General features: G+C 34.7%; 1 protein-coding gene across 1 annotated transcript in view; it reads right to left on the bottom strand.

Moving 5' to 3' along the window:
* Positions 1 to 12,239, bottom strand: part of LOC137394078 (E3 ubiquitin-protein ligase rnf213-alpha-like) — a 159,964-nt gene that overhangs the window by 64,997 nt on the left and 82,728 nt on the right. Inside the window, exons 45-53 of the mRNA XM_068080796.1 lie at positions 11,997 to 12,123; positions 11,668 to 11,791; positions 6,333 to 6,524; positions 4,996 to 5,122; positions 4,741 to 4,857; positions 2,064 to 2,221; positions 1,591 to 1,673; positions 585 to 739; positions 267 to 380 (exon numbers count right to left, since the gene is read on the bottom strand). Of these exons, the coding sequence (XP_067936897.1) occupies positions 267 to 380; positions 585 to 739; positions 1,591 to 1,673; positions 2,064 to 2,221; positions 4,741 to 4,857; positions 4,996 to 5,122; positions 6,333 to 6,524; positions 11,668 to 11,791; positions 11,997 to 12,123 (1,197 nt within the window). The remainder of the gene's footprint in view (positions 1 to 266; positions 381 to 584; positions 740 to 1,590; positions 1,674 to 2,063; positions 2,222 to 4,740; positions 4,858 to 4,995; positions 5,123 to 6,332; positions 6,525 to 11,667; positions 11,792 to 11,996; positions 12,124 to 12,239) is intronic.

The following is a 12,239-nucleotide window of genomic DNA, read 5'->3' on the forward strand; positions in this document are numbered from 1 at the left end:
TTATGATAATTTGTTTTGACACCAAAAAAATAAACAAATTCTGTCGACAAAGAAGCGTTATTTTTCAGAAAACAAATGGGTTGATATTTTATGATTGAAATACAATGTGTTACTTATCTAATTGTAAAAAATTCTTATCACTTTTGACCATTCCGTTTGTCTATATTTTATTAGATATTTCACAAATGAACAGTTATAAAAAGAGAATCACACATTGGATGAGTAAAGACAAATACATCAGAGTATACCAATGAGTTAGATGTTACCTTTTGCTCTCTCATGAATGATTGTGTCCGAGAGAGTATTTGAGCAACAAGTTGGGTCTTGTTGCCATTAGCAAAACTCAGACCAGGTACTCCATCTTTGCTACTAGTTGTGTTCTGTATAAAATCAAGTATAAGCTAATAAGATAATGTCACTGCCAAACAATAACCATTAAGAGTTAATCAACAACCTTGTGACTGGAGAAAATTTAAGAAAAAGCAAATGGAGGCTGGCAGACAAATTTTTACTTCACTCCTTTCTAACATCCAATCCTTCTTTCTAAAATTATGTTGGATTGACTAGACATATGAGTAACTTACAAATTTCTCAACCATCTTGCGAATATAAGCAGTCTCCACATCAACGTCTCCTGTTCGTCGAGAAGACTTGAGGGTGCCAAAGTCCCAGACAAGAGGCAACAGACTCTGTGAGAGAGGTTGAACTCTGTACACAAGATGCCTCATCGGTATCTGACCTGCAAATAAATTTACCATAAAAAATTCCTTCTGAAACAAATCATAGGTAAAAGTACGGCTTAAATCTGATTGACCTTAAACTTAACTCAGTAAAAACATATTCACAAACTGTTCAGATAATCAGCAAATACTTGAGGAAAAAATAATGAACAAGTAAGAAAAACTTCACAAAGAATATTGAAGGAAAATTTCATAATCCATAAAGAAAATGTAACTTGTTAAACTGCTAATAAAGAAGCAACACTTGCCAAGTGGCTGATAAGGAAGTAAAGTTTATCAAACAGTCAATAAGGAAGTACAACTAGCCAAAAGCCAAAACAGAGATGAAACTTCTCCAACTGCTTATAAGGAAACAAAACTAAGGCAATAAAATTCTCAAATATTCAACACATAAATGAGATTTCTCCTACAACCAAGAGCTAAATGCAAATTGAGCAGAATCTTTTGACAGCAGACCCTGATCTTCGCCCAACACTCTAACTTATTATTTAATACTTTCTTGACTCAAATAGCTAACTGATTGAGATCTGACGAGAGAGTGGTAGGCTACTAATTAAACAATCGATGATGAGACAATAGTTAATGTTAATAAAGAGGAGAAAGTAAAAACAAGTTTTATGTACAATTTCAAGAGGTTCATTTTGAAAAGCTATCAATGTGTTCACAATAAGGCATATTTATGACCACAAGTAAACTGATTATAAAATGGACAATGCTAATGCTTTTGGTGAGATCAGGAAGTATTTTATAAAACTGGGCTTACCACAAGAAAACCAATCTAATAAGGTCTGAAAATATACATATAACTCTGAAGAATGCTTCATTACGCCTTTAAAAGTATTATAATTACCAAAGCGATCTTTTGTTTCAGCTTCTCCTACGCTGTAACCAAGACCAGCCTGCTTCAACTTTTCGATCATCTCAGGAGTATGCCTGTCAATCATCAGTGATAGTTTTAATATAAATGTAATGTAGATAATGACTTCCTTTGTGTCTGTTTCCAAAGATCATAACAGGCAATAAGGCGTCCATCAAATTTTGGCCAAAAAATGTTTTCAGTCAACGATTATCTCTCGTGCGAACCTGCCAAATTTGCTGACCAAAACAATAGATGCAAACATATGAGCCAACCTTCTGTAAGGGTTGCAGGCAGCAATAGATGCAAACATATGAACCAACCTTCTGTAAGGGTTGCAGGCAGCAATAGATGCAAACATATGAGCCAACCTTCTGTAAGGGTTGCAGGCAGCAATAGATGCAAACATATGAGCCAACCTTCTGTAAGGGTTGCAGGCAGCAATAGATGCAAACATATGAACCAACCTTCTGTAAGGGTTGCAGGCAGCAATGATCTTGAGTCCACAAGTTGTGTCCAGTGGTTCTCCCCTCATCCTTCCATCACACAGGATCTCTTTCACCAAACCAATAGCTTCTGTTGTGTTTGCTTCATCCAAGAAGAGAATCGTGTAGATTTTAGGCACCTGTGACATTTAAACTGAGTAATCACAAATTGCTATTAACAGAAAACAGGCCCAGCAGAAGAATAAATCTGGAGTCAGATATATAATGTATGTGCAAAGCTGACATACCAGGCCATAATAAAACACCATGGAGTAAATAGCAAATGGCATGCATATTTCCTCAATGCTATAATGATTAACCAGGGGTATACAATAGATGATCCTACATCATAAATAATCCATTCCTGGAACGTTTACGTTATAGGAAATTTATGTTAAACAAACAGTAAAATAGATGTACATTGCTTAATCCATTCCAAGATATTTTATTATTAGTAGTGTTATTAGTTACTAGAATGTTATGGAAATTGCTTATACTGTATAATAGAGATAACGCTATACATAGCTCGTTTTGTCTCACAAGTGAGGCAGGAGAACACAAAGTTTTAAGGGTAATTACAAGATTATCCCTATTTAAATCGAATTTGAGAACTTGCACCAATAAATGCACATAGCAGAAATTTTACATCCTTTTTTTACAATATGCAGAATTTACGTTCTAGGAGATGTACGTTATAAGAGTGTCTACTGCACATGATGTACACCTTCATAATCAATATCAATGATTCGTACAGGACATGCTTGTTCTGAAGTATGTCACACTATTTAAAGCATGAAAATTTAGATAACAACGCAAAAAATGCCATTATTAAAAGTCTATTATTAGAGTGACTATTGTGTAACTTGGCCTATGGTTAATTAAATAAAATCGCAAATTGCCATAAAACCTGTAATTGAACACCACCTTGAAGGTGATCATCGTGAAGTCTCCCATTATTTGAAGGCTATCTCTGTTTGAGCTACACTTTGACATTCATCACGCATTATTATTAGTAATAAAAAGCACCTAACTAGCACTATGTTTCCATGGCTCACATAATTCGAATGATTCGCAAGTTGATTTTCTTTACAATCGAGCGTTTCAATGAACACCTGCCGATGCGGATTTAACGCCAGCGTTTGACCCCATAGGTCAAGTATTAGCCTAATTAATGACTCTATAAATAGCTACGCAGTCTTGTGACGCTAAGCTTAGCAGCAATCGTTCGAAACGTTGGTGTGTTGAGACTGCTGAAATCGAAATAAAAATGACTGACGCGTGAAAATGTTTTCAATGGAAAAGCCATCGAAATTCTAATGCGCATTAATCGCAAGTGCCATTTCCATGATTCGCAAGCACGATGGATTCGATAAAGTTTTGCTGATCGCAAAACTCGCTTAGCTTGCGGATTTATGCCGTTTCCATGACGTGGATATCTTGAGGATTGGCTCAAATTTGAGAATTATGCGCGTTATGGAAACGCAGTGTAGAGGGCCAGTGCGATTTCGATGGACTTTGAGTTTTGTGGGCTAAGATTAAATGCACTGATCACGCATCAAACACGTGAATAAACACAACTGGATCATGCGTACTACTTGATTGAGCCTACTACATTGAGACCTTTGCAAACAGTTAACCCCCCCTTACCACATAGTTGTATGTTAAACTACCCACATGTATAAACTTCGGCAGCCATGTCGAATAGACACGAATCCGAAGATACTGGCAGACCAATGCTTTAGATGGCTCTAAGGATAACAAGATTCATTGTTTCAGGTCGGACAGCTCGATTAAGACCTGACCGGAATGTCTCCAGCAAGCGCAAGCCAATGCTGGCATCACCAATAAAAATGACATTCAACTATTCGACGCTGATGGGCAAGTTCTAGAAAATGACGACGACTGTTGCAATAGCGATGTATCATTTGATTTTCAACATTAAACATTTTATTACTCACCAGTAATCACCATGTTATTTTGTATAATATGTCTTACATCATATGTCCTGCATCATATTATTTGTATTATAATTGTATGTTGGTTGTTATTTTATCGTTCATAATTTGTTAAATTATTTTGTATTGTAATTTTATGTTGGATGTTATGTTATCGTTCGTTGTTTGTTAAATGAAATTCAACTTCTCAAAATCCTCAGCGGCTAGTTGCAAAATTGAACACCACTTTTTTATTGAACACCACCTCTAACTAAACACCATCATAAAAGGGTCGAAAATAGAACGCCATGGCATTCAAATAAAGGTTTTATGCTATGTACTATTGTTAACACTATGAGGCATGCACTGGAAATCAAAATTTTAAAACGGTTAGTGGTGAATGACACAAAAAATCTCACAGAAAATGCATAATTCAATTAAACAAGTTTGGAGATCAGACAATTCTAGTCAGGTTACAGGCAAATAAGGATACGTAGATTATCTACCTCAACTATTCTAGAGGGTGTTGTTCATAACTCTCCTTCATTTAGTAAATTCTAACTTAGCTTTAAGGCCTATGCTAACTAAGCTAACGGCAAAATAGTTTTAATAAGCAAAACACACTAAATTGTATTTATATATAGAATACGTTATTTGTGCGACCTTTGAACAACCTATATGTAACACTTCAAAATGAAACTTGCTAAAAATATCTGAGAACTTACTTGTTTGGTTTCATAACCTTTCGCGTACTCTTTACACAGATTTTGATTCTGTACAGCTTGTTTCTGTGCACTCTTCACTTTCTCTATGATATCCTCTTCAGAGGTACCTCCATGTATCTGTAATGCACAGCCAAAATGGCATCTATAGGATTTGGCAGTATGGATAAATATAAGAGCACACAAACATACTACATGGAAATGTGACTAGTAATCAAAGTATTCTATCAAAGCTTGTTGAGAGGTCTGTGAGCGTACCTTGACAACAACCATAGATACAATCTTATCCTTCAACTCTGATGGTATCTGAAGCCTTGACATGAACTCTATAAGCTTGGTCTTCCCACAGCCAGTCTCACCCATGATAATAACAGGAATGTTCACTCTGTAAAATTACCACGAATACTATTCTGGTTTATAGATGTTAGGAATGAAATTAGTTTGCATGAAAAGAATATGTTTTTTTTTCAATCAGATTAAAACAATCAGTTTACATATATACAAACACCATAATATTAATGTAATTAAAACATAATCTTTAGTTTTGAAAGTAAGTATGAACCCATTAAAAATATTCTAACAGAGCCATATTATGGATAAATTATAAAATTAATTTAATCTTTCAGAAGATCGTTTTGGAAACTACGCCTTCCGTTTTTAAACATTAATGGTAAAGTTAATGTTGAACTATATAACAGATCAAATGATGTAATCCGCGAGCAATGAACCACAAATAACCACAAATGAACCATCTTTATCAGCAGTTTTTGGAGACATAATCTGTAATGCATAGCGTGCTAACTAGAAATAAAACTCCATTTTACTTAACAGGTAACATTAACAGGCCAGAGCTCCATAAGTACGTGCTGTATAAATTACTGCTATGATGTTAGTATCACAGTTTTGCGAGGAATAATTAGTAAAACTCTTTATAGCTATCAAACATCATATGCTGGCATAACATTATTCTAAACTTATATAGATAAATATAAAATTTTTTAACTTTAAATAGTAAAATATGGCTATATTTATTAGCAACAGTTTTCACAACATACCTGTTGTATTATAGAACTCTTTGTCAACAGAGTTATACTGAGTAGCACACAACGGTTGAGAAAATCACACTAATACCAAAATTGAAAATGGTTACAGCTTGATATAACCATATTAAAATTGGCATTGAAATAGACTTGAGATCTAAATTTTACATGAATAATTGAAGACTTTAAAAGAAACAAATCCTAAACAACCCAACATACCTCAACTATATTATAGGTTGCAAATAGACCATATTTTAAAGGAAGGAACGTAATAAATTCATACAGACAAAAGGTAAAATAATCACTGTAGAAAAAGTGAAGAGAGGCATATAAAATAACCTTTTTTTTTTTAAATTTTCATGATTTAATGTTATGAGGCAAACTACACCCGCCAAGTTATGCTATTCATTCACGAGAGGCTAGTTGCAAAAGGTCTGCAAAATTGCACAAAACAAAATATGTTTATACTGTATGTACATTTTCAAACATGAATGGGAACTATTCCCTAAAACCAGTTTCTTCAACAGAGGTATTTCCACAGCTCATATGTATTACCTCAGTCTCTGGTGAATAGCTAGGATCTTCTTAGCATTATCCATGGTCAGCACGTAGCTAGGGTCTGGATCATCATTCTCAGCAAACATGGGCTGGTCAATACGACGTGTTGAATTGTCAGGGTTAGTGATTGTTCGACTCACATATATTCTCTTTACCATGATGTCTCGAAGTTTGTTTAGTTGAGCTGACCTAAAATGTGTCACATTAAAAAACATTACATATACATTGTATATAGTATACACATGTATATAGTATATATATAGTATATATATACTATACATAATTTATATATACTATATATATAATGTATATACTATATATATAGTAGATATATATAGTATATATATGGTATATATATATAGTATATATATATAGTATATATAGTATATATACATATATAATAACTCTGTATATACAAATCTCAACATTTGTTGTTTGTCTGTCCAGTTATAGCGATAAAGTGTTATCAACGGAAAACCTCCTTTGTACTGGACTTGAACTTGCTATTTAAAACGCAAGTTTACTAACAAACTTGCGTAACCCCAAGGCTAAGCCGTTCTCATGATTCTCATCACTCTTTCCGTGTACTTATAACTTGTTGTGACTCCGAGGCTAAATTATTAATTACTACAGTGCGCCCTCAGGTTACGACGCCCATGTTATAAGATTTTTTCGCTTTACTACGTGGAACACAGTGTGTTTTTCATCCTTCCCATACGAAGACGAAATTTTGACAACTTTTTCACCATGTGATATTTACAAAAAGTTGATTCGAAATTAAAACTTGCCAGTCAGTGCGCCGATTATGATGGAATACCAAAAATGTCGACATGCTATTCGCCGAAATCCCTCCCAGATGCCTGAAAATGATATACAATGTTCGCTATCTCAGTTTGGCCTTATCCATTATCAATTATAGCAAAAACAAATTCGAAAACAGATAAGTGATAAAATTTTAGCCTATGACAAAGTTTGAGGTTTAGTTTAGTAAAATACATACTAAAGCTCAGCTTTAAGTATGTGTTTTGTAAGCTAAACACATTTAATTAAATTCAACATTTATGTTATACAGCTATGTCGAAGGTAAAAACTTACCACAGTATGTACTGCACATAGTACATTGTAATGTTAAATTTTTCTTGCCGATCGTAACCACTAAATACACTAAAGTTACTGTAAGTAACTATAGTTACTAAGGTTAACATTTTGTTTTGTTACTAATTTTTAATATGCGCGTACATATATAACATTTTGATGATTTTATATACGTAAATTCAACAGTTCATTCAAAGTTTAATTCATCATTTATGCTATATGCCTGTCTCGAAGGTAAAAACTCCCTACGGTATTTACTACATAAGGTAAACATTATTTTGTTACTGATTTTTAATATGTACATGTACACTATGTATATAAAATTTGGATGATTTTCAACAGGGGTGCTTGCATTAAATATTTACTATGGGTTTCTATACCACTCTGTACGAGATTTTCGCCTTACCATGTCAAAACTGAAACGAATTACAATCGCATGGCGAGGGTCCAAGGTATTACCTTTTGCATTAGTTAATGCTTTGAAATTTTTTAAAAGCATTTTTTAAGTGTTTATGAATGCTTTAAAGGCTGCTGGTTCACACTATATCGCTGTTAGTCAGCGTTTTCCTTTCGGCGTTAATCGTCGATTATGTGAACCATGAAGCAATAGCATAGATGAGGCATAGCGGAGACGTCGAGAAAGTTTGCAACCGTCAAACTTTCCCGATACTTTGCCAAGTATCCACGACCGCATTTCAAATGTAAACCATTTTGGCGATAAATATTCGCGGTCGTGGATAGCATGGTTTATTCATATCCGTTTATGATAGTCGCTGCAAGACTAGTTTTTGATTCAAGCATGCAAAAACAAAGAGGTTTCTTCGCGAAAATTTAAAAAGATAAATTAAACACTACGTCACTGATGCAAATGCGGATGGGTATGTGATAGTATGAACATGGTTATAATCGACGATCACCAAAGTATTGTGGCATAAACGCCGAAAAACGGCGATATAGTGTGAACCAGCCTTTAATTTGTAATTTTCAAATTTGTCATTTCAATTGCAAATGTGCTATTACACTCCTATTTCCGGTTTGCCCTAAGGTTTGAGGGTCAAATCTGTAGAGGCTTAATATTTTTTACGTGGGAAAATGTATTATCTTCAATAGGAATTGCCTCTACATTCTCTTTCTGTTTGATCAGACGAAGTGAAAGACAAAAACAATCCGATATCTAATTTTTATGCATGTACAGACAGTCCCCTACTTACGAACGAGTTGCGTTCCGAACGATTGTTCGTAAGATGAATTTGTTTGTAAGTTGCTTCAGTGCTATATTTTGTATTATAATTTATGTTTAAGGCCTATATAAGTATATTGAAGGTTTATATAAGTATGTTTAAGGCTTGTGTAAGTAACCTGTATTGGTTTGCACTGAAAAAATATTTAATAAAATGGAGAGAATACTGTGGTGTACGCCGGGCCATGACACTGCATTTCTTATTTATTGTATGTGCTGTCTTTTCCCACGACCAAACACGAGCAAAGCGATTGGTTGGGAGATTTATGATAAATGCACATGTGCACACAACTCCCGAAAATTATTCATCAACAATGAGACCAACCCTTGTCTCGAAATTTCATCAACAAATTTAACCATCGTTTTGTAGAGTCGTTAAAGTATAATAACGATACAAAACACATATAAGCCTATTTAAATATGTCACCAAGTCTTTGTAAACCGCCGAAATTATCTTAAAACTTACCCACCTGATCGGATTATACACAAATAGACAGATTTATTTGGACGAAAATCGTTGTTAAAACTTGCTAAGCCTCACTTTTATCAAAGTTGAGACCCGAAATTGAAACGCCGAGCGACAGAGAATAGAACGATTAAGACACGAAAAATTTGTCATTTCACGAAAAAAATAACGTGCACATTTCACCAGTCTATAGCATTGTCGAATTGCCGAAGGCTTCTGTAATTAACGTAGGAGTACTGAAATCGTTTCATTTTTGCCGATTTCAAAGTAACTGACATTTTAGACAATTTTGAGTACTTTAGTATTCTAACTGATATCCAACGCAGTGTAAGTAAAGGAAATGACGATGGTATTTTTTTCTAACGATTCTTATGAGATTGTTACGATATTTAATTATAAGTTTGGATATTCTTCTTGATACTTCTTGATATTGTTAGCTATGACATTTTGAAATGTAAACAAAATTGTGCATTGGTTTTCTATTATTACTTTATTACTATTACTAAGTTTGGATATTTTTTTTGATACTTCTTGATATTGTTAGCTATGACGTTTTTAAATGTAAACGAAATTGTGCATTGGTTTTCTATTATTACTGTATTACTATATTAATAATATTGGTTATTCTAATAGTATCAGTGCATTTTACTTCTAATACTGCAATTCTCCTATTGCAGGGGGAGATATAAACATATAATCTTTTCCTTTCATTATTGCTGTTTGTAATGACCAAACTATTTTTAAATAGATTTTCTAAAAATCTATTTAAATATCACTTCTTGATATTGTTAGCTATGACATTTTGAAATGTAAACAAAACTGTGCATAGGTTTTATATTATTACTATATTAATAATATTGGTTATTTTAATAATATCAGAGCATTTTACTTCTAATATTGGCCAATATTGCATTTCTCCTATTGCAGGGGGAGAGATATAAACATATAATCTTTTCCTTTCATTATTGCTGTTTGTTGTATATAATAATACCTACACCCAGTACATTACAGCTACCATTGCAGTTATCCTATTGCACTGCAGTGCCATTTGACTGCTAATATTGCATTTCTCAACCATCAGTACCCTTTCTTTTTTCCAATATCACTTTGGTCGTGGGCTGTATGACAGTGGAATTTCTAGTGTATTATATCGTTGTTTTAATCGTTATGCTATCACTTGTTGTTGTCTTATTTTTTTTGTATGTGTTGTCCTTTTATTATATCGTTGTTTCACTCGTTATGCTATTGTTATATCTAATATTCCGCCATAACACTAAGACTTATGGTCACTTATATTGTTGTCATACCAACGCACTAGCGGTCCTATTTATTCACCTTGTTAGCCGGTGTTCTTACCGTTTGCCGTTAGCCGGAACGGTTGATATTATTGTATATAAATGAGTGCGCTCATTTAGTTGAGCAGAGCAGATAGCCGTACGCTCCTCAGCTGGTGAAATTTCCTTCGCTAATAAAAAGCTGAATGAAACTACACGCACTCTCTTCTCTTTATTTATTAGTCTAGATCGTGCCAAGTAAAGGCCGGCAAATTCCAGTCCATTTTTACAGTAAAAATAAAAAAAGTTCTTTGCGCACTGGAGATACGTTCACGCACTTATGCACTGCAACGAACTGGGTAGAGGAAGGTGGATGCTGGGTGGTGCTTCTGAGTAGTGCCTCTTTCCGCCGCTAATACATCGGTAATACCGTGACTAATAGCGTCGGACATCTGTGCAGAATTGTTCGTATGTACCGTTGTTCGTAACTCGAATGTTCGTAAGTAGGGGACCGTCTGTACCAGCATCGTCCATCAAAAGTTTGACAACAACGAGCTTCTGTTGCAACAGTAACCTTTTCTGTGCCCACACTTCCATGGACTTGTTTATTTTTTCTCGTAACTCATTTACACTGCACAAAAAACACTTTTTTCATGACACAAAAGTGAAAAATAGAATTTTAAATGTTATATGTTAAATAAAAATAAATTTTCCGTGCAAATACTTTTTTATTACCGGGCAACGCCGGGTATGTACAGCTAGTTGTAGTATAAAATGCAATACACAGTGAAGTCCTCTGTGTCAATGTTGCGATATGTATCGAAAGTATGCACCCTTATATTACTGAAAATCTTTCCTCCCTCTCTCCCCCCTCCCTCTTCCCTGTTCTCTCCTTCTCCCTCACTTTCCCTCTCTCTCCCCTCTCTATCTCTTTTCGCTCTCCCTCACTCTCTCGCCCCATTCCCTCTCTGTCTCTCTTCCCTCACTCTCCCTCCTTTATTCCCCTCTCCTTCAATTCTTCCAACCCTCCCTCTCCTTCCCCTCTCTCTCTTCATCCCTTTCTCTCCCTCCCCTCCCCGCTTTAAACGATACCAATAACATAGCTAGTGAAGATTGTAGATGTTTCTCAAGTTGTCGCCAAACACGCTTGTACACTTTCAAGACTACCATAGCCTCAAATTTAATGGTTATAAGCAAACGAGTCTGTCAAAAAATTAATAACCTCTTTAAACATTAAATAGGAAGATGCTCACTGACCTAGAAAGGTCATCAAACTTCTCCGATAAAGACATTTTATATCTATCAAGGGCAGCCTTCAGATTTGGATGAATACAGTTTGGTACGAGAATAGTCCGAGTGTCACAATCCAGAAGGCTAAATCCTGGCTGATCAGGTGCTGCAAAACAGAGATTTATATTTAAATGTAAACGCTACATCAAACAAGTATGATATGTATCAAAATACACGCATGAAATTCAGCAGACCTAAGGCACACGTCAGCAGAGACTTATTTTATTGCAAAATGCTATGGTTGATACCAAACTGAATGCAAAACATCCTCAATGGCAAATATAACAGTGAGTTACTTTTTTGTGTTAGAAATCCGAGAGGAGAAAATGTAGCACCATCTTCATTGAAGAAGAGATATGGGTGGTTGCCACTTTCCCAAGTCCTTTTCATGCCAAGTTGTTCTAAAAGTTGGTCATTTTGACCCTCTTCAAACTAAAAAAGGCAAATATCAATCAGAGTCTTTAGTGTAATACAACTAGGTTGCTCGTGTAAAACACAATCAGGATCATATAATAATAGACGTGATGGAAACACTGTCA

This window comes from Watersipora subatra, chromosome 4, assembly GCF_963576615.1.
Source record: "Watersipora subatra chromosome 4, tzWatSuba1.1, whole genome shotgun sequence".
Lineage (NCBI taxonomy): Eukaryota > Metazoa > Bryozoa > Gymnolaemata > Cheilostomatida > Watersiporidae > Watersipora > Watersipora subatra.